The 23,407-nt window shown below is 39.8% G+C and overlaps 1 protein-coding gene across 2 annotated transcripts in view; it reads left to right on the forward strand.

The window, feature by feature from the left end:
• Nucleotides 1–1,442: 1,442 nt before the first annotated feature.
• VPS13A (vacuolar protein sorting 13 homolog A) overlaps nucleotides 1,443–23,407 on the forward strand; it is a 60,823-nt gene continuing 38,858 nt past the window's right edge. For both annotated transcript variants that reach the window (XM_053466872.1, XM_053466880.1), the window contains exons 1-21: nucleotides 1,443–1,671; nucleotides 7,462–7,505; nucleotides 7,964–8,006; nucleotides 12,736–12,831; nucleotides 13,062–13,163; nucleotides 13,693–13,802; nucleotides 15,112–15,171; nucleotides 15,521–15,580; nucleotides 16,026–16,106; nucleotides 16,598–16,655; nucleotides 16,898–17,025; nucleotides 17,590–17,696; nucleotides 18,203–18,374; nucleotides 18,480–18,542; nucleotides 20,047–20,167; nucleotides 20,898–20,992; nucleotides 21,318–21,460; nucleotides 21,661–21,862; nucleotides 22,090–22,204; nucleotides 22,758–22,894; nucleotides 23,221–23,353. In XM_053466872.1, the coding sequence (XP_053322847.1) occupies nucleotides 1,572–1,671; nucleotides 7,462–7,505; nucleotides 7,964–8,006; nucleotides 12,736–12,831; nucleotides 13,062–13,163; nucleotides 13,693–13,802; nucleotides 15,112–15,171; nucleotides 15,521–15,580; nucleotides 16,026–16,106; nucleotides 16,598–16,655; nucleotides 16,898–17,025; nucleotides 17,590–17,696; nucleotides 18,203–18,374; nucleotides 18,480–18,542; nucleotides 20,047–20,167; nucleotides 20,898–20,992; nucleotides 21,318–21,460; nucleotides 21,661–21,862; nucleotides 22,090–22,204; nucleotides 22,758–22,894; nucleotides 23,221–23,353 (2,170 nt within the window). In that variant the 5' untranslated portion in view covers nucleotides 1,443–1,571. The remainder of the gene's footprint in view (nucleotides 1,672–7,461; nucleotides 7,506–7,963; nucleotides 8,007–12,735; nucleotides 12,832–13,061; nucleotides 13,164–13,692; nucleotides 13,803–15,111; nucleotides 15,172–15,520; nucleotides 15,581–16,025; nucleotides 16,107–16,597; nucleotides 16,656–16,897; nucleotides 17,026–17,589; nucleotides 17,697–18,202; nucleotides 18,375–18,479; nucleotides 18,543–20,046; nucleotides 20,168–20,897; nucleotides 20,993–21,317; nucleotides 21,461–21,660; nucleotides 21,863–22,089; nucleotides 22,205–22,757; nucleotides 22,895–23,220; nucleotides 23,354–23,407) is intronic.

Raw genomic sequence — 23,407 nt, forward strand, 5'->3', positions numbered from 1 at the left:
AGGACAGGTTCTGCCACACCAACACCCAAACACACACCAGGACAGGCTCTGCCACACAGACACCCAAAAACAACACACCAGGACAGGCTCTGTTACATTGACGCACGCCCACCAGGAAAGGCTCTGTCACACCAACACACAAACCAGGACAGGCTCTGCCACATAAACACAAAACACAAACCAGGACAAGCCCTGGCACACCGACACCGAAACACACACCAGGACCTGCCACACTAACACTCACACCAGGGCAGGCTCTGCCACACCAACACAACACACACACTAGGACAGGCTCTGGCACACCGACACCCAAACACACACACCAGGAAAGGCTCTGCCACACCGACAGATATCCGGGTGGGCTACTTATTTTTTTCTGATTTATTTTGATATCTTTAAATCATATCAAAGGCCATAACAGGAAAGAAAGTAGCTTCTGATGATCATACAACAAGCTAAAACTCTCTCTTTCTGTTTATAATAACTGCTTCCAATGCACCTTCCTAAGCAGATTCTTCTGCCTTTTCTGTTATTTTCCTGTGAACTATGCCTTTTTATTGACTGAAAATAAGGACAACTACCAACTATTGAAATAAGCCGCTGCATTTGAAAAAGAATTAAACTGAGATAAAGGGAACAAGAGTTTACTATTGATCATGAAAACACTCACTATATTGGTAGTTTTATATGTTGTAGTCAAGTATATAGAAAGAAACTTTGTCAAATCGACGAGATGATTTTTTTAATTTAAACTACCAGAAATTGCATTTAGTTTGGTTTCTGATTATGCGTCCTCTATGTAGAATGTAAATTGTACATTCTACGTGTTAATGGGCTGCAGCCTCTTAGGGAACATTGGTTGTTATTTTGAACTTTCTCAGGATTTTCTTGTTTTGCAGGTATGGAGTGTTTTTACCACGCCACATGCCCCGGGGATTACTTTCCACCATGATATTTAAAGAAAATGAGCGTGTGTGTGTATAAAAATGTATAGAAGAAACACAACTCTCCCTTTAGTGAATAGACGCCTATGTGTAACTTTCTGCCATATTCATTGCTAAAGCTGTGATATTAAAATACATTTAAAGGAATTATTTAGCGAAGGATCTGCCATCAGCTTTCGCCTGCAGTGCTGGTGACGTAAAGTTGGGAAGAAGTCACCGATAAATAAATCTAGTAGTGTTTACGATGTATGTAATAGTTTAGTTCACTAATGTCAATAGATATAGTAATAGGTAAAGAGTCCCTGATTTCTTTGTCATTTACAAAACCTCTCCACCAAATCTCCGCAGGTTTATTCGCCATACTCCCCGTTTCACCGACGTTCCCTCGTCCAGCTACTATGTATTTAGAAGAGATACAAAAGTATCCGAGTCCCTGAACTCAATAGGGCTTTTTCCCCATCGGAGGCCTAATAGAGGAGGAGGAGGGTGGAGCCGGTGCAGTGCGCATGAGGCGGAGGGAGGAGCCAGCTGCGGCTGACAGGCGACCCACGGCTTGCGATAGTAGTGGGGACAGGGGGCTGACACCCCGGGAGGGCGGCCTCAGTGATTCCCCTCGTTGCGGTAAACATGGTGTTTGAGTCTGTTGTAGTGGATGTGCTGAACCGCTTCCTCGGGGACTATGTGGTGAATCTGGACAGCTCGCAGCTAAAGCTGGGGATCTGGGGAGGTAAGTGGCTTGTGTAGCTTTACCACCTGCACGATCAGGGTGGGGCAAACGAAGGGCTGTGCCCAGAGGTCATGGGCTAGTAGCATGCGGTAGAGACAGGCCGGTCCCAGTATGTGTTACGTGCTGGCCGGGAGCCTGTGTTTGTTATGCGATAAAGTACACAAAGCTAAACTCAGCTGGCGTTTGGCAGCATGTCCCGGGGAGCGGCAGCAGCAGGGCTGCACGGCTGCAGAATTCCGTCCCGTTCTATTTATAGGTGAATTTGCATTCCGCGATATACTGCGATTCTCCCGCCTGTCACATTACCCGTCACTCTTCTGTTCCTGGACCCTAAAGTAGACTCGCGATCCGTAGGTCTGCCCTTGCAAAAGCCCGATCGCTTACTGTAATATCATCGTGTGTTTACTGCTTTTACAATTAGTGTTCTCAGAGGGAGGGACTGCCTCCTGTGCAGTGAGACAGCATGTGTGTGAGAGAGGCTCACATTGTGGTTGAGAAAAGTGACAGCCCTTCTTGTCATTAGAATGTTTGCCTCCAACAATTTTTTTCCAGATCACTAGTTATCCTGCCGCCATTCTCTTGCTTTTCTATTATTATTATCTTTTATTTATATAGTGCCAACAGTTTACGCAGCGCTTCTTACATAACATACGATTAAAGAGTGGGACAAACCCATGTATTAAGTAAACAGGCCCCTGCTCACAAGCTTTGCGATACATATTGACTTGCTGTTCGTGGAGCGCGTGGTATTTTTATATTTCTGTGTTTTTGTGGTGAACCCAGGGCTGTTAGGCATGGTTTGTTTACCAAGTCATTCTTAATATTGATGTTAGTAGAAGCTTAACCCTTTCTTTACTGGGGTTATTTTGATTATTGTTTTACATAGCGCCATCATACTCTGCATCGCTGTGCAATTTGTAGGTGAGACATAAAATGTACATAACATAACAACTTGACTTGCAGAAACAGGTGAGGAGGGCCCTGCTCATAGGAGCTTACAATCTAGAGGTATTAAGAGCGTTCTAACATATATATATAATATACACACACATAGTCCAGAAATAGACATTCGCGCTCACGGGTCACTTTCATAAATAATGCTTTATTCAACAGATAAGTAGAATTAGTGTTTCGGACTGCACTATGGTCCTTTATCACTAGAAAGCCTGTTTTTCTGCCTCTCATGCATTTAAGAGGCAAAAACAGGCTTTCTAGTGATAAAGGACCATAGTGCGGTCCAAAACACTAATTCCACTTATCTGTTGACAGCTATATTACTTGTTCTGCTGGTCTGCCTGGCCCACCTGGTAATGGGTAAAGGGTTTTGTTTCATATATGTGAGTGAGTGGGATAAATGTAGACTCTTGTGTACATCTCAAGTACAGGGATTATAATGGATTCTTACTAAACAGTATGAGTAAACCTGTAAGGTGTGTATGTTATATCCTATGAGTCCCGGGGCTAGTTCTACTATTTTATGTAGTCTTCATATCCATTAATTCCTAAATCCACTAATGCTTTTTTTATAGCTGGGAAGTTTACACTGAGTTTGTGATTTATTGCAAAGGTAAAGGGATTTTTTTGTACCTCATCTTGAAAGTGCGGCGCTTTGTGCAAATATAGTAACATGGCTATTTTTTGTGTCATCGTTTTTATATCCAAGTACCTTATACATTATGTATTATTTTGGATACATCTTCATCATAAATTGCAGGCGTCATACAATATCAGCAAATTACCTGCCAAGCAGGCCTCTAATGTCAAAGACCACCGTGACTAGGTATATGACAGTATATGTGTGACGTGATCCTCGCAATGATTGCCACTACTTTGGTCAAACTAAGGTACAAGTGATAAAGGAAAAAACTAAGTAAAACAACCATGTTGCCCATTTCCCTAGAATGATCCTTCCCCACTCGGTCCCGAGGTCGGCAGCTTCATTCAGCAGTGGATCTTCCCCAACCAGTTGCTGACCTGTGATATGTATAGGATTGTACAATCAATCGGTTGATGGGTGGCATCATCTAAGCTTTTTCTAAAAGGACCCCTAAAGCTTGGTTTTAAGTTCTTTGGCTTTGGTACTTTTCAGCACAAGATGGAAGTTAAAGGGACAGTTTAATGCTCCACATAGCCCCATAAATAAAAATCCCTTAACTTCTTTGCTCCCCCAAGAACGTACCGGTACATCCTTAAAAGCTGTACGAAGATGCCCATTAGGATCTACTAGTATGTCCTGACTTTGTTGCAGCGGCAAGGACGTTTCCCTGCCGCTACACAGGAGATCAAGTTGTCTGTGGTCTATCCTGCAGGCCAATCGTGTTCAACAACGCAAGCACCGGTACGCAGTTATACAAGGAATGCCTGATCACACGATTGGGCATTCCCTTCCGGCAGGTGTCAGTGCCTCTGGTTTATAATTGATTGATTTGATGGACATTTTCCACATGCATTCCCCACATGTTCAATTCAGCAAATGTGAGGCTTCAATCCAACTAGGCAGCTGTTAAAAATGCATCTGATGTTTTAATTGGTGTATGATTTGGCAAAATAATTTGATCTACTTTAAGTTTTTCTTTAAGATTGGAAAAGCCTTGATGGTATATGACGGCTTATATTCTGAGCCTATTACCAATATTTATCCAGTTTCTCTACAGCGCATAATGTTAAACTAATTTCTACAACAATAATTGTACTGACAAGAAAATGTAGGGGACATCAGTGACCCTTAAAGCATCATCTATACTACACAGTGGCACTTATTTCCCCACAGGTGTGTTTATATACATAGGAACGATCCTTTACCATAACCGTCTTATTCATGGGTGAATCATTTGTAAGCTTGCGAGCAGGGCTTTCTCCACCTAATTGGTTTGTCTTAGTCTGTCAATTCTCGTCTTGTCATACCCCTCGAATATATGTATTGTATTAAGCGCTGCGTAAACTGTTGGAGCTATATAAATAAAAGATAATAATAATAATAATTGAGATACTTGAACTTTCTTACAACATTTAATTGCCTTCAGATCACTGGATAGTTTATTTGAAATTAAAAACAGAGTAGAGATTATTTTAGGGCTGCAACAACTAATCGATAAAATCGATAATAATCGATAATGAAATTCGTTGGCAACGAATTTCATTATCGATTAGTTGAATCGATTATTATCGATTATAAAATGAGGGTTTTTTCAGAGCAAACGCTCTGAAAAATCCCCCTCATTATATAATCCGTTTAGTCTGACTCACCGTCTCACAGCAGCAGCTCCTACTTACTCCCCCTCCCTGTAATCACTGTGACAACTGGCCCCGCCCCTTCCTTCTCCAGGCCAGAACCACATGGCTGTGACACTCATCTAACTGTAAGTATATGTATATATATATATAATATGTGTGTGTGTATATATATATATATATATATATATATATATATATATATATATGTGTGTGTATATATGTATGTAATATATATATATATATTTGGGCTACTGAAAGTTAGGGGAGGTGGGGGTTAATTTAGGGGCAGTTATGGTTAGTGGGGTGTTTAGGGTTAATTTAGGGGCAGTTATGGTTAATTGGGTGTTTAGGGTTAATTTAGGGGCAGTTATGTTAATAGGGTGTTTAGGGTTAATTTAGGAGCAGCTGTGGTTAATGGGGTGTTTGGGGTTAATTTGAGGCAGTTGTGGTTAATGGTGTGTTTAGGGTTAATTTAGGGGATGCTGTGGTTGATGGGGTCTTTAGGGTTAATTTAGGGGATGCTGTGGTTAAGGGGGTGTTAAGGGTTAATTTAGGGGCAGTTATGGTTAATGGGGAGTTTAGGGTTAATTTAGGGGAATCTAAATCCTGGGGGCAGTGAAGTGACATATCTGGGGCTATAAGGCATATACAGTATATAAGGCATATGTTGGGAGGGCAGTGTGGCATGTCTGGGGAGGACGGAGTGGTGTATCAGGGTGTATAAGGCATATCTGGGGGTAGAGTGGCATATCTGGGGGTAGAGAAGTGGCATGTCCGGGAGGCAGGGTGGCATGTCTGGGGAGGATGGAGTGGGGTATCAGGGGATATAAGGCTATCAGGCACAGTGGCAGATGTGGGAGGCAGCGTGGAGTGGCAGATGTGGGAGGCAGCGTGGCGTGGCATATGTGGGGAGGGCAGGGTGGCATGTCTGGGGAGGATGGAGTGGTGTTTCAGGGGGTATAAGGCGTATCAGGCACAGTGGCATGTGGGGGGTAGAGTGGAGTGGCAGATGTGGGAGGCAGCGTGGCGTGGCAGATGTGGGAGGCAGCGTGGCGTGGCAGATGTGGGAGGCAGCGTGGCGTGGCAGATGTGGGAGGCAGCGTGGCGTGGCAGATGTGGGAGGCAGCGTGGAGTGGCAGATGTGGGAGGCAGCGTGGAGTGGCAGATGTGGGAGGCAGCGTGGTATATGTGGGGGGGCAGCATGGCATGTCTGGGAGGCAGCGTAGCAAGCCTGGGCTCAAATGTGCATATATTGGGGGGCTGGTTGGGAAATAAAGACAAGAAATGTATTATCAAAGTTTTTTTATTCTGCTGTTTGTATTTAACATCATTTGTTTAGTAAATTATTTTAAATAAATGAAAAATTTACATTCAGTTTTTTTATCCGATTAATCGATTAATCGGAAAAATAATCGGCCAACTAATCGATTATTAAAATAATCGTTAGTTGCAGCCCTAGATTATTTAAGTTTCTATTAGTCTTCTTGTGCCGACAGCTGATGCCTTCTTTGGTTAGGGACCAGATGACGCCGATAACGTTGCTAGATTCCGTACGTGCTCGGCTTTTAGATGCAAAGGGAATTTGCAGATTGGCTAAACGTTGATAAGCTTACCTGTGGGAGAGTGTCTTTAGACTGCAAGCAAAAGTGCTGTAAGCTTTGTCATAATCAGCTCTTTGCAGAACATTAATTATCAAGTGAAAATGTGGACTCATCATTTAGGAGTTTTTATACCACTATGCACTTCTCCGATGCAACAGTCTCCTGAGTCCCGGCTAAGAAAACATCAGTGATTTATTAAAACTGCAGTCTTTGCTACCAGTCAAGATAATCTCCATGGTTTAGCGAACAGATGCAAATATTAGAATTGGATGGCAATGACAGTTTGTAATTAATAAATCTGCTAAACGTGGAATCTTAAATTGTAGATTAACTGTTAGTTTCTTGATGTGGTCAGAATTTAGGTATATATGGAGAATGTTACCTCTGGATTTTTTTGAAGTCCATGTAAAAAGGGAGGTTGTGCATTTTACAGTATAAAAGAAGTGCTGTTGAGAAGGAAATAGCAACTGGCTCCTGTTTTTAGCTATAAATATGTTTTAGACCAGGTTGGGTGGTCGGTTGTGTTGTTTGATAGATATGTGCTAGCTCAAAACATCATTGTGGATCTTTGAAGCTTGAAGGGGTGTTAGTTACCTCATTAGTAATATATTTTTCAGCTGAAATTAAACAAACACATATATAAGATGCTGTTAGAGATATATACCGTAATATATGTGTGTGTATATATATATATATATATATATATATATATATATATATATATATATATATATATATATATATATATATGACTAGTAGAAATGGAGAGTTTTAGTTCTTGCTAAGACTTCTGTTCTTCACAACCTTTCCTTGTCATGTTTGGTCTCACTTGGTAGCAAGGTCAACCTTATGTCCATGTTAGTCTGTCTCCTCATGATTCATATTTTCGGCCTAGTGCACACTTATTTAATAAGGAATGTATATCTAATACTGTTATATTCATTTTTTTTTCTAGGTGCTGTAGCATTAAAGAATCTTGAGATTAAGGAAAATGCACTGGTAAGCAAGCAATCAATATCAGTTCATTGGTAGGCTGTTTTAACATTCTGCTCAGGATATTGAATACAAATGTGACCAAGCTCAGACTCACTTTTATTAACCATACACTGTAGATTATTTTTTTATATATAGTGCCATCATATGCCACAGTGCTGTACAATGGGTAAACAGGACATACTGTAAGTAATATAACAATTTTACTTACAGATGAGGGGCCTGATCAAATGAGCTTACAGTCTAGATAAAATGTATTCTAATCGACTGTACTCTTATGCTTGTGTGTCTTGCTTGAATGTGATGTGAGAGGAGACAGAAAGCATTCTTCTCCTAATTGAAAGTTTGGCAAGTTGTTTAATGTACTGCTTGCGCACCGTGAACTGGAGGAAATACATCAATGTGTATTTATCTTCTTGACTCCTTGAAGATAGTCTTGTTGACTGTCTGGTCTTTTCTTACAGAGTCAGCTGAATGTGCCATTTAAAGTAAAGGCAGGCCACATTGGTAAGTTGAAACTTTTTAAGCAAATACCATAATCAGCCTAAAAAGGAAATGTTTTATATGGTTATTGTAGTAGCTGCAGACTACTCTGTAGAAGAATTACAAGCAGCCGCTGTCAGATGGCATTCCATGTCTCCCTTCTGTGATTGTTATATTGGCCAAAATGTTAAACGAATTGTGAATGGCTTCGTTATTTTAGCATCATGTGTATATAACTAGTAAAAGCCTTTGTTCCCTTTAGTCTATACCATATGTTCTCCATGATCGTTCCTTGCATCTTTCATTCCATCCCCGTGTCTTCCTACCATTTATGCCCCATAGTATTATAGTGCATAACAGACCATTACTTTGTTGCTGTGTTATATCTCTATGCAAAGCAATGAACATTGCATTTCCATGTTAATAGGATAACAGTCAGCCAGTGTTTTCTATCCCTTCGACAAGAAATGGGATGGTCCTTGATGATTAAATTCATTAAATGTTTAAATATGCAACACATCACAGTCAGGGTAACGGGTGAAATCAAACACTTTTTGCTCGGCCCTATCATGTTTACTCCATGCCTTAAGTGCGGGTAATAATCCCTACATCCCTTTTAGGACAGGTGCATGTCCGTAAGCAATAACCACTTCCTGTAAGAGAGGACCCCCCTCTTTACTTACTTTGTGGTAGCACCCCCCCAAAAAAAAAGGTCTAACCCAAGTTGCTGTTTTACATATCTGTTCTACTGACGCATTGGCTAGGTCAGCCCATGATGTGGCTATAGCTCATTGAATGAGCTACTCATTTCATACTCGGAGGTGTTTCCATCTGCAGTTTGTTGGCCAATGATAATGCAGACTGAAGCCATCTAGCCTCCTGAATGGGATTACATTATTTTAGACCTAAAGTTCTAGAAGAAATTCAAGAGGACCCAATACAATTAAATCCCAACTAGGGACACAAGATAGCATCCTGGGTGAGATATTTAATATCTGTGTATCTCCAGACCAAAGGATACAAAGACTTTAGAAAAGAAAGCACTTAAGGCTGCCACTTGCACCTTAATATACCTGGATGCAAGTAAACCCAGTCTTTTAAACCCAGTTGTAGAGGTTTCAGAATTTGGTAAATAGGTAGGGAAAATTGATCCATATGAACATCATTGTCAGAATTTAGTCCAAATTCTGGCCTATATTTAAGATGTAGTTGCCTTTCTTGTTCGCAACTACAGACTTATGACTTCAGGATCAATGCCTTGGTTTCTCAGTAATTGCCCTCCAGTCTATAGGCAGTTAGCTTTTGTCCTGTTCCATAACCAGAGTTCATCCATGGAAAAAGTATGTCTGGAATCTAAGGGAGATGCCAAAAATCCTCTTGCCATTAACAGAATCTCAGAAAACCAAGAGAGTGATTAGGATCACAGACACTGAATTGTGCTTGATCTTTCTTAGCACTTTGGCAGTTACAGGCACTAGAGGGAATAGGGAATTCCAGCATACTGACATAGCATCCAGAACTTCTGGATCATCTGTTCTGTATGGTTACCCAAATCTTTCAGTTTTGCATATATGTCTCGTGAATGGAAGATTTATGGTAGGTCTCCACATACTGTCTACACTCCGCTGATTATAAGACGACCCCCCCAAATCTGAATATTAATTTAGGAAAAAAAGAAAAAGTCTTAATATAAGACGACCCTATAGGAAAAAAGTTTTACCAGTAAATGTTAATTCATGTAAACTATTTTTTTAATAAAAGCTATGATTGAGAAAAATATTTTAGTTTTATTTTCCAACCTGCCCCCCCCAGTAATACACATCTGCCCCAGAAATGCCTTATACCCCCTATATGCCACTGTGCCCCAGAAATGCCTTATACCCCTATATGCCACTCTGGCATTAAGGGGGTTAAAAGGCATATTATGGGGCAGAGTGGCATATAGGGAGGTGTAAGGCATTTCAGGAGGCAGAGTGGCGTATAGAGTTAAAAAGGCGTTTCTGGAGGCAAAGTGGCATTAAGGGGGTTAAAAGGCATTTCATAGAGCACTCTGTCTCCAGAAATGCCTTATGCCCCCTATGTAACACTCCCCCGCCCCCCCTCCCAAACTTACCGGTGCTTCTGACTCCCCTGTCATGTAGCCGGGGCAGCGTGAAGAGCTCTACGCGATTCGCATAGACAACTTACGCTGCAGCCGGAAGGAGGTGTGGCTAGCAGCGGGGGTTGTCTGCGTCCATCGCGCAGACCTTCCCCGGCTGTCAGAGATCAGAGTTCCCTGCGCCGGTGCCGGTGCAGCTGCGGGGGATCTGGATCTTAGTCGTCTCATAGTCAGACCTATTTGAGGTCTGATTATAAGACGACCCCGATTATAAGACGAGGGGTATTTTTCAAAGCATTTGCTCTAAAAAAAAAAAACTCGTCTTATAATCGAGCAAATACGGTATTAGTTTTGCCCGTGGAAGTGCAGGAATTGCTGCCATTGGGTTAGGTTAAAATTTTTATGGCAAGTCCGGTTCTGCAACTATGAGATTGCCTAACTTTTGTATGGCCCTGTTATATAACGTTTATTCTTGTTTGAGGCAGATGAACCTTCATTGAGATAAATTTGAGTCATGCCTAAAAATCCTCTATTTGCTGGTAGAATGGACTGTGGACAGAATAGCATCCATAGGGAAAATATTTGTCTCGATAATTCTGTTTACAAATAGCTTTTTGGATCTACTGTCATTTGATTAGATTTTGGAACACGAATATCCTGGAATACGTACCTTGTCTTCATTTTGTCAGTGCAAAGGATTCCCCAAATGCTTTTTTTGTTCTATTTGCAGCAGTGCTCAATTTTGGTGGTCTGGGCTTGGAAGGCTAAATCTTGGGACTGGAGGCTCTAGGAATTCTATTGTATTATAACTTTTTTTATAGTTTGAATCAGCCAATTGTTTGATGTTGTAGCTTCTCATTTTAAAAAGGAACACATCACTACTAGTGGGTGCAGGGCCGGGCGAAGACTTAACGCTGCCTGGGGTGAAGTTTAAAACGCCGCCCCCCCCCGTCGACGTCGGGGGGGGGCATTTTAAACTTCGCCGACACCATAATCTACGATTTCCCCCCCCCGGTACTTACCTTTAAACAGTCCTGCGGCGAGTCTCCCTGCTCTGCCACGGTGCCGGCTTGTAATGCTGAGCGCCGGAAATTGACGTCACTTCCGGCGCTCTGCATTACAAGCCGGCACCGGGACTGAACAGGGAGACTCGCCGCAGAGGAGAGGAGAGAGGGGCGCCGAGCGGGTAAGCGAAAACCACTCGGTGCCTCTCTCTCTCTCCTCCGCTTCAAAAAACAAACAAAAAAAAGTGCTTGGGGTGGCAAAGTGCCGCCCCTTCTAAAGTGCCGCCTGGGGCAATTGCCCCAGTCTGCCCCATTATAGGGCCGGCCCTGAGTGGGTGTAAATATCTGCAGTCAGATACATCTAGTTTTATCCTGGACTGGGCCATCTTTATTTTTGTTCTGTTTACTGAAGAATATGTCTAAACCCAAACAATGCTCCTTCTTTAGAAGGAATGTTACAGATGCTGCACTTTGAAGTTGGATCAGCTGCCCAGGGTTTCATCCATAATGCTCTTATAGCAGCTATAGATAACCTCATTTTTTTTACTCCAAGTTTCAATGATTCTATAGAAGCATCGAATAGAAAATCAGTAGAAATTTTGATGTTGGGCAATATATGCAATAATTGTTTACTTGGAAATTAGCTATTGCTTCTTCAAATTGAGGGACCTAACATCTATGTGTTCTGGACATTTCTGTTGCTGGCAATAATGCTTTACATTTAACCCCTGAGGCCAATTCAGCTCTTTTCAGAGCTTTCAGCCTTGTCATCCACATATTTGACGCACCAGGTTTTTTATAGGGGTAGTAGTATGCTTTTCCAAGTAAGCTATATCCACATCTACCCCAGTTGGGGAATCCAGCTCTTTCATTATATATTTGAGGTTTTATATCAGATTTCCACTCCCGGGTCATAGGTTCTTTAAACAAAGGCCATATGGGAAACACTTTCTGTCTTACGTTTTAAGGTAATGTATTCAATCTCATCAATATCAAAAGCAGATGCGTTTTCCATGAGTTTTAGACTTTTCGCTTAATGGGGAGGATGGACAACAAGATAATGGATGTTCTATCCCGAAAGGCTTTTTGCACAGTGCCCTAAAACAAGGCCATAAACTGCTAACATCAGTGCCTCCTTCAGAAGCCTCTCTCATACAATTCACATAAATATTGAAAATGAATATAGATTCCAATCCCACCAATAAACCAAGTTTATGGATACCAGAATCATGCAGACAGACTTGTCCTTCAGACCAGGATGAAAACATTACTTAATAAATTAATAAAAGGCACCTGAAGGGATGAAAGGACTTTTTATCGCTTGTAAGGCTGCCACATGGAGACTAAAAAAGTACATTATCGTCTAACATAACGAGCAACTGCATTCTTCATGTATTATACCTTCATTTATTAACAATATCAGCATGCTTAACACACTGAAAGATCATGTATATTAAGCAGTCATGTATATTAAGCCAATTAAGACAGTTTTTTTATTGGTTCTTGTTAAATATACATTATACTTTGTAGCTATTGTATTTTATTTTTTTGAGCTTTAGAATGGAAAGTGATGACACCGATTTGATGTGTGAAATTTTTGGGGCCCTATCAACCTAAATGTTTTTTTTTGTTTTGTTTTACTTTTTTGTAGGAAAGCTAGATCTTAAAATTCCTTGGAAGAATCTGTATACCCAGCCAGTGGAGGCTGTTCTAGATGGAGTGTATTTACTCATTGTGCCTACTGCCAGTAAGTTGGGCCCCGCAAATAAAGTGGAATATATTATATTTTTATTATATTATTGTGAATGTTTTAACTAAAATCTCCCATTTCCCCTTTCTGTTAATGGACCTTAATGATGGTTTATGGCGCTTACGGCATCACCAGGATACGAAGATTCAGCAATGTTTTGTTTTTTTTTGTTTGTTATAAACTTCTTTACCAAACCTGTTTACTTTGAAAATTGTATTATTTTACAGGCATCAAATATGATGCAGAGAAAGAAGAAAAACAGTTCCTGGAAGCCAAACAGTTACAACTCCTACACATTGAAGAGGCAAAGCAAAAGGTGGCTGATCAAGGTAAGAAATATAATTGACTACACCTCAGTGGACTGTTTATCACAGGACAGTCATCCGCAACGGAGTCCTTTTTTAATTCATTAAAGGCACATTCCACATAATACATACGTGTGGGGCCTTTACATTTGTGTGGTGTCACCCACCATTGCCTATCATATACCCCCAGTCAGCTCTAGTTCTGGCTTGGCAAAAGCGCTGGCTGGGGGTTTAACATGGCCACTTTATTCCAATTTATTTCAGTGGGTGCCCTTTCTTGACATTCATTGCTTCAAGGTCTCCAGCTTCTCCTTAAGTCCTTTTTTTTAAACCTTGAACAATGCATTTGAGTAGTTAAAGTACTTTTGTATGCATTATTGGCTTAGGGGGTTTCCTAAAACACTGGAGTATTAATGAAACCGCTTTCCCAAAATGAAATGTGTCATGTGTTCAATTGTAATATGTGAATAGAAGGAGACCTCGTATGACCTATGTGCACGCTTGCTTAACAGTTAATGATTATGTAACGCGGCCTTCTTTTTTTTGTAAACAGAAAAGCAAAAGGAAGAGAAACAGGACACATTTGTAGAGAAATTAGTAACTCAGGTCATCAAAAATCTTCAAGTGAAGATTTCCAACATTCACATCCGTTATGAGGACGATGTAAGTAGTTAAGCTTTAACGTTTGTTTAGACAGCCCTGGGTTCTAGCTTGCTGCTTTGTGGGCTGCAGCAAATGGCTGTGAAAGCAATGATACTCCAAAGTAAAAACCTCAACAGTGACTGTCCACCAGATATAGAGAGAGAGAGCAGTCCAATATTTATTCAAACTCTGCCAGTGCTCAGTAACATGTCATTTGGCTGCCAGTTTAGATTTTTTTTTTTTTAAATAAACTGTACAACGCAGCCATTTAGCCATGGTAAGCATAACTGGGAACTCTTCTGAAGAAGTGCCGGGAGAATTTTGCCGAATCTTCTGGGTCCCTACTCATTTCCCCCTTCAATGACAGTGACAACGTTGGCAGGTAGTCCTGGCCGCCAACCCGCAAGGGGGGGGGGCGTCCGTGTAGCCGCAGCCTAAATGTTCCCAGGTTTTGGTGTGCATTTTGTCTGTATTGACATAAACATTTTATATACACTTGAGTAGGGGTAGCTGCTCATGCACAAAAGCAGTCACCTTGTAAAACATGCCTTAAGCTGGTCTTGGATTTTTTTTTTGGAGCCATGAAGCACAAACATCAATATGGCACACAACTAGCCATCAAATTTGTGGATATCTAAGGTTATTGAAATATACTAGATCAGCTTTCTCTTTCTGTATTTTGGTAACTGACCTCATCCATATATTACCATGACGTACATATAATTTATGATGAAGCCCTGACTGGGAGCTTTCGTTAGTCATGAATCACTGTTAGGATAAAGAGTCTTACTGCAGAGGTGAGCTCACAGGGCAACCACGTCCGTATAGGTTAAACCCTTGGGTTTCTGTGCCCATATGCCAGACACATGTGAAAGTGGCAGGCATGCTGCTAGAGGACAGTACTGAAGGGATGTCTGCCTGCACAATCCAAACAGCATACGGGCAAATCCAGGTGGCGAGGTACCTGATGACCATCACACGAAAGGCACTTTATTATAGATAATGTACTGTACCCCAAATTCAGCCTAAAACATAAAAATAACACGTAGAAGGGCAGTCTGAGGCTTACCTGTAGGACGCTAGCAGGAAACTGAACAAAGCAATCGGGCAGGTTAAATACAAGAAGGCCAGGCACAGAAGTAGAGCACAGAAAATTAAAACAAAAATAAACGAGTGCAGAGCAGCGGATGCAAACCTGTGCAGCAGTGTACACCATAGCTAGGACCGAAGTCTGACATTATTTAACTTTGCAGCTGGTGTTACTGCTAAACATATAGAGATCTGTCCCCGATGTTTACAGAATTTTAACGATTGTGTGTTTGTTTTTAAGATCACAAATCCTGAAAGTCCCCTGTCATTTGGAGTATCACTTCAGAATTTCAGCTTACAGGTATGGGGATCATACAGTGGGAATAAAAGACTGTAAAATGCATCTGATTATTCATCTGAACCATCAGCTTTTTTAAGAGGCTAAAAAAAAAGTTTGTTGTTTGGGAAGACAATTATTTGAAATGCACATGATCGAGTGTCCACTTTAAATTTAAAAAAAATACAAGTTATATATGAAGGTCTATTTTGCTTATTTAAGAGTGAAAAATTATTACTATTATATTTTTGCCTTTGATTATTTAATATGTGGCATTATGGGCCTATGTATAATAAATTCTATGCAACCATTGTATTTTGCATGTTCTTGATATTGGACCACAAATATATAATAATATGTTTATTTCTTACAGACCTCAGATAAAAATTGGAACCCATGCTTACACGATGAGTCGGCCAAGTTGTTTTACAAGGTACCAGTAGTTGTTGCGTGCATTAAAGTTTTAAAAGTCCAATCAAAATGATTAATAAACAAATTGGCACTGCTATTCATTAAAGAATTGTTATTATAGTGACCAGTATGTTTCCTTGTTTCTTGATGGGTTGACCCAATGGACATTTTCCAGTTTCTATACGAATACCAGTGGTATTTTGGTGTTGGATAGCCTTTTCCTAAATCAAGAGGTTGTCTATCACCACTGTAAAATCATTACGAAACCTTGCAAACCACTATAGCACTGGTGTTACGTCCACATGTAACCGAGAACGGCACTGGGAGTTGCATGAAGAACTGGGTGGTGGGGTCTCAGACATTCCTTTAGATGGGTAAGGGGCAGGGTTGCTTTGTACATATTGGTGTATGATTTTGTAAAAATATTGCATGTTTGTGTGTGAAATTATTTCTTTATATTCTTGCAGCTTATACGACTCGATAACTTGTTTGCCTACTGGAATGTGAAATCGGAGATGTACTATTATCGAAGTTGTGGAGACGCTTTGGTATGTGTCATCATATATATACAGTAAGAGTAATGTGTATAGGAATGTGTTTATGTTTGTATTAGACATCATACAAGAAATGGTATGACATACAAAATCCACAAAAATGGATACCAGACGCGATATTAAAGAAATCCACTGTGTACCAACATGTTGGTTGGAACAATATAGTTTTTCATATATTGTTTGAATAAAAAATATATATGTGTACATTGTTTAGTAGCAGCATGACACTGCAGACAAAGTTTGCCTTTAGAATCTTATTATATGTACAGCTTGAAATTTAGGATTCTGAGAGTAGGAGGATGGGAAAACTCTGTTACATATAAAGGGTAGTATATACCTAGAATAGCTTTCCAGTGGAAACAGTAAATGATTTAACAATAAAGCAATACAGTGCACGGTATAAAGCTGTCCTGAAGAAAAAAGGTTTGCTCTAATGCTATAATACAATTCTGTGCCACATAATAAATGGAAACTGTGTTTTCTAGGATATGCTGAAGCACGGGGTTGCTGGTCATAACATGATTCCAGAAGGTTACAATTTTGGTAAGTGTAAAAATTAAAGACCCACAATATATTGTTAATTAGTACCTGTATGTAGAAAACCAGTCCTTGAAAATGGTGTATGGTCACCGGAACTGGTCGGGAGCGCAGCCGTGTTTCGTAATTGCTGGTCGGTGTATAGAAAGAAAATAGTACCAAGAAATGTTGTCACCCTTTACTTTAAGTAATGAAATTTAAGCTTACGTTATTATTATCACTACTATAATTATTTTTAATTTTTTTAGTATTCCGTCCAATTTCCGGAAGAGCAAAACTACGTATGAACCCTCGTTCTGAATTCGACTTTTCTTCACCCAAGATAGACTTGGATGTAAATCTTCAGGATATAGCGATTGAGTTTAACAAACCACAGGTTAGACTTTTTTGGCTGATTGACTTTGAAGGACGTAGCAAAGATTAGCTTAGTAACGTTAACTATTCTTGCAGAGAAAATGAGCATAAACTAGTGTTTGAAGGCATGTTAAGTATCCTGTGAGTAAGCAATGAAAAGGCAGGAGAACCTTCTCATTTCATTGTACAGCCATTTTGAATCTGTTTGAGAATAAGGGCACAGAACATTCAAATTTTAAGTGAAGATGTAAATGCAGTGGGGTGTAAATACTCTATATTTAGACCTGTGTCCCACTTTCGTCCCTTATGAACTTCTGTATAAAATAACTTTTATTATACTTTTTATTTTCATGCTTTTTTTAAGAAAAATAACATCCTCCTATCAGGCTAGTAGGATCACAAATCTTACCTGCTACATAACTTGTGTAGTCTTCTCCACGTTAAGTTACGTGTTAGTGGAAGTAGGGGGATAAGGTGAATTCATAGCAGTGGAAGGAAATATTTTCCCCGACGTACCACCAAAGTCAGTGTCTAATGTATTATTAAAATTAGTACTATTTTTTCTTTTTTTTGTTCTGTTTGCTAGTACCGCAGTGTTATGGAGCTTTTGGAATCCATTAACATGATGTCTCGAAACCTTCCGTACAGAAAGTTCCGACCGGATGTTTGCGTGCACAACAATGCCACAATATGGTAGGCTACAGAACTGTACAGAACTGATTGAGCCATCAGAGGGGTTGTTGCAGCTATCGTGATTAAGGGCGCACATCCACATTTTCACAATTAAAGAAGTGTACTTTAGTAAATTTTCAGTAAGAGTAAGCAGAAAAATAAATACATTTCACATTTTCTAACTCTATTATCTTGATATTACATGCACCAATTTGTGTGCAGTAAAATGCAACAGAGTCAGTACAAAATAGATCCAAGTATTCGATTACTACTACTAATAACAAATAATTTTGTAATCTAAACTGTTCTTTTAAGCCATTATTATGTCTAGGTATTATACTTATGAATTGCACAGGGTACAAGAGTGTTACATGTAGTTCTAACAAATTGAACATTTAATTCCTGGGCCACTGATCTAGGATCTGTTACTCTATTTGTTATGTGTTTTCTTAAGAAATTAATTTAAAATCTCTATTTATGGAATGGAATGGCAAGGAAGGCATTGTTAATTTTTATTTTCTTAATAGGTGGAAGTACGCAATAACTGGTATCCTTGAAGTAAATGTTAAACCGGGGCTTCACATGTGGTCATGGAAGCACATTCGTAAGCACAGACAAACGATTAAACGATACAAAGAAATGTACAAGTCGAAGATCACTTGCAAGAAACCTTCAACGGACATACTCCATATGAATGAGGTTCGTTATTCTACCATAACATCATTATTTCGTTCCCATTTGGTGTCTGTTCTTCTTGAACAGGTTGTCCAGTTATAGCAAAGTCATATTTTCTTTATTTCACAGGAATATGAAAAGACTTTGGACATTTTCAGCATAACGTTAGCAAGGCAACAAGCAGAAGTGGAGGTAAAGAAGAATCAGACAAATTCACTTTGAACTCACTGTTTGGTGCTCTTTGGTAACCAATTCTGTTGTGTTTTCAGCCAAATCCCACTATTCAAAGGGTGCTTGTTACTTTGAAAATCAGCGGCCGTAATTTGCTTTAAGGTCCTCTTATAAAGTTCTAGAAACCTGTGCTCGACCTCTAGCTTGAAAAGTCACCCAATAGTAAGGCCTGAGCCTTTGTCATTGATTACACCTGAGGAAGGGACATCTAATCTGTTTCGCTAAACAATGTCTAGTGCTAGAGATGCCCAAGTAACCAGGAAGAATGTTACAGCTCCCCACTTAGAATGACCAAATGATTTCAGTGGAACTATCCGTGAACGATGGTTAACGGGGGGGGGAAATTTATAAAAAAATTTTATATACCGTATATTCCGGCGTATAAGACGACTGGGCGTATAAGACGACCCCCAACTTTTACAGTCCAAATATAGAGTTTGGACTATACTCGCCGTATAAGACTACCCCTCTACCCAGCGTACAACAACCAGCCAATCACGGCAATCGATGTACCTTACCGGTGATTTGCTGGTTGATTTGCTGACATATACATACATGCACTGCCCTTACACACACACACACACACACACACATACACACACACACATATAATATATATATCTATATATATATCTACACATATGCCTGTCCATACATACACATTTATACACTGCCCTCACCACACACCCCTGCCTTTACACACACATGTATATGTGTATATATAAATATATATATATATATATATATATATATATATATATATATATATATACACACACACAGTGTGTGTGTGTGTGTGTATATATGTGTATATATATATATATATATATATATATATATATATATATATATATATATTTCTCCCCCCTTTCTCCCTTTCTCCCCATCTCTTACCTTATCTTCTGTCTTCTTTCTTCCATCGAGTTGTGGGAGCCCGAGGTCTGGCACTTCAGACCTCGGCTTCCCTGCTCTCTAATCACTAGGCGCCGGGACATGACATCATCCCTGCGCTCGGCATCAATAGCCGGCGCCTAGTGATTAGAGAGCAGGGAAGCCGAGGTCTGAAGTGCCAGACCTCGGGAAGCCCGAGGTCTGGCACTTCAGACCTCGGTTTCCCTGCTCCCTCATCACTACGCGCCGGCAATTGATGCCGGGCGCCGGGACATGACGGCATCCCTGCGCTCGGCCTCAATAACCGGCGCGTAGTGATTAGAGAGATTGGTGGCTTCGTGGGAACCTCCGGCTTGGTAAGTACCCGGCGTATAAGACGACCCCCCACTTTTAAGAAGATTTTTTGGGGTTAAAAAGTCGTCTTATACGCCGGAATATACGGTATATATATATATAATCCTATGTGTGTATACATAAATATATATTTATTAAGGACATATTTTTATAAATGTATGTTTCCTAGGAAACTGCTAAATATCACTTGTCTCTTATCTTTTATTAAAACCCGTTTTAGGCCTGCAAGTCTGGTCTTAAACTATACAAACCAGGAGCTAAAGACGAAGAGAACAAGGGATGGTTTGGATGGATGTGGGGTTGGTCTGGTGAAAACTCAGTGGAAAAAGTGGAGACTGGAGGTAGGTTGACACCCAGAGATGTTTCTACCTGCAAAAGTCAGAGCAATGCCCTTTTGCAGGCGCAATCCCTTCTTACATTAACACACTCCATTAAAGTACATTTCTAGCTTCACAGGCTGCTTTAGTCTCAACATCTTGGACATTTACTTTTGTTTGGTAGAACCAAGGATGCCATGATCCAATACCTTTAAAGAGGAACTGTGTCACCATTACAGCTTTTAGAGTAGCTAATGGGCAGGCTGACCAAGAGCAATTTTCAAGTCTTCAAGCAAGGCTTGTCCAAAATGGACCAACACCTTGCAGTTTAGACAAGTAACAACGCAATGTTACATGACACCCCATTAGCAGACTGGTAGCTCTTGAGCAGGGCTGAAGACAGGTGCCTGATATTGTTAACAGGGCTTTGGATCAGAGGCGTGTGTTGTATTGGCAGTAGTGCGTACTGTGGGGGTAGGTGATGACAAGGACCAGGGGCCACTCACTGTAGTTGCCCTGGGCCAAAGTGTAAGTGTCACATGTTAGGGAAACTTATAAGTTAAGACTACCTATAGATTTGTACTTTTTTTTTGGGGCAGTCAGGAAAAACTTGAATGGGGGAATAAATAGACTTTGAGAAATGCTTCCAATGTGGAGGCCAGAAAGCAGAAACCTCTAAAGGATGGATTTGTGTCAGGCATGTGTTTTTGACCATTGTTACAGAGGTTAATGACCAAACGTCACTGTCTTAAAGGTATTGAAGGACTGATGTCACCCGAAGAAAAAGCAAAACTGTACGCAGCGATTGGATACAGTGAAACCGCTGTTGATCCAACTTTGCCAAAATCAGTAAGCTATTTTTAAAAAATTATAAGTTATTCACAAATCTTGTTCTGCATATTTTTAGATATGTAGTGCTAATATATTTACTTACATTATAACAAGGGGAGGTAATAGCAAGTAATGCAGTATACTGATGTTTTGATTGGTGCACAATAGGTATGAATACATTATAAAAGGAGGTCCCTGTGTAGCTTGCAGTCTTAGTCTAAAAGCTTTCAGTCTATTGTAACCTTTAATTTATATTAAGTGGTATATGTTTATATTTTAAATTCTGAGAAGTTTTCGTGAGAATGTGGTGCAGAAATATTGTTTGTTTTGTTTATTTCTTTAGTACGAAGCCATCAGTATATGTGTCAAACTTCTGAGCATGTCCTTTCAATTGCGAGAAGATAAAGGAAAACCAGAATTGATTAATCTGGCCATAACTGATCTATGCACAGTGTTAAAACAACGACCAGGAGCGCAAGCACTTCGGTAAGCAATGCGCATGCATTGAATAGGATAATCACTTTGCTTATTGGAACATCTTTTCCATGAATTCTATAATCTAATGATACTTGTTAAGAATAGATATTTCTGTGTTGCTGATCTTGTGATTTGACCATTTCTTGGTTTGTGTCTATCAAGGTGGTAGCTGAATACCCTAACTCATAGCCCTTATTCTACAATTACAGGTTTGAAGCTCAGATTGGTACACTTGAGGCAACAGGCGCGCCCCACGGAAAGTCGGTTCCTTGTCTCCTAACATCCCGAAACATTGTCAAGGACAACAGTGTTTCCCTGTTAAGCCTTATGTTTGAAACCAATCCACTAGATGAGCTTGCTGACCAAAGACTTCGAGTGGAATCTTTGCCACTTCAAATAATATATGATGCAGTAAGTACTCTTTCAAGTAAGACAAATATTTATACTGTCTTAAGGATAATAGTGACGCAAAGTCAATACTTTAAAATGTACTTAGCATTGACCATTATTAAGCATTTCTTCGTATCATTTGTTGCAGAACACAGTTATATATTATTTATTGTTTTATATAGCGCCATCGTATATGTTATATATGTTTATCTTTGCTATACCAATATGATTTTTTTTTTCCATACTAGAAAACAATCAACAGTTTAGCTGAATTTTTCCGTCCACCACAAGATGTCCATCTTGAACAGCTGACCTCTGCCACTTTAACAAAATTAGAAGAGTTTCGGGATAAAACATCAACGGGTAAATTGCATTTTTATGTAATACTTGCTCTGTTAGCATGTCATTGCAACGCTGCCTTTTAGAATGGTTTGTAATATGTCTATTAACATTGCAAGAATTTCAGAGCCTCGCTGTTTCTTCTGTAGAACCTCTTTGTTTGCTAATGATTGTACCAGTTAGGACATGACACTTTAAGTGATTCATACGGCTGTTTTTATGGATCGGAAAATAAAATAGCGCTTTCAAATAAACATTCATTTTCAGTTTTACTGCTCAATTCTACACTCTACATGGGGCTTCAATTATAAATTATCTGTGCATTTTCTGCCCCGTGACCAGGATTTCAGCTGGAACTGTCTTCTGATCATTGATTGTTTTTTAAAACAATAAGAAGTCAGAATTTATCTTCGTTTTTATATATCTCAATAGTATACACCCTTTACTGCTGAATTGAAAATGCTATATAAATCAGTAAATAATAATCACACATTCTCTGAAGAAAGGGTATAGTAATTTGACCACTTTGACCTGCACAGCTTTGTACTTAACGATTCTACATTTCTTTGTATTCCAGGTTTACTGTATGTTATAGAAACACAGAAGGTCCTTGATTTGAAAATCAATCTCATGGCGTCCTATATCCTTGTTCCCCAAAACGGAATTTATGAGCCTCAGTCAAACCTAATTATTCTGGATCTTGGTAGTTTAAAGGTGAGGCATGATGTTATGACTAAATGCTTAGTTTTTGTAGCTTGAGGGTGGTAACTCAACAAGCATCTTCCATCTATTGTGGGGTTCTCAAGAGCCAAGATGATGCCCAGTGTACATACACCCCTATATCTCTACTTTTCTAATCTAACCTTTTGCTTCTTAACCGACATTGAAAGTTAGCTGATATGGATCTTAAGTGGTCTACCAATCTTGTCATGTGACACACACAGTTATAATACATTCACATAAAAAATGATGATTTCATTACATATGGTAAATAATGTTTGCTACAAAGTTGTCACGTGTTCTAAATTATGTTTTTTAAGATGGAGAGCATAAGTCGCGTAGACCTTCCACGACTGAAAATAGGGCAGAGCAGTCTTGAAGACATTATGTCACGTGCATATGAGAGTTTTGATGTGCAACTGAGCAGTATTCAGTTGCTTTACAGCAAATACAGTAAGTACTCGCATTAAGCAGTGCCATAATGCACAAAATGTGGAAACATGCAGA

This window comes from Spea bombifrons, chromosome 1, assembly GCF_027358695.1.
Source record: "Spea bombifrons isolate aSpeBom1 chromosome 1, aSpeBom1.2.pri, whole genome shotgun sequence".
Taxonomy (NCBI): domain Eukaryota; kingdom Metazoa; phylum Chordata; class Amphibia; order Anura; family Pelobatidae; genus Spea; species Spea bombifrons.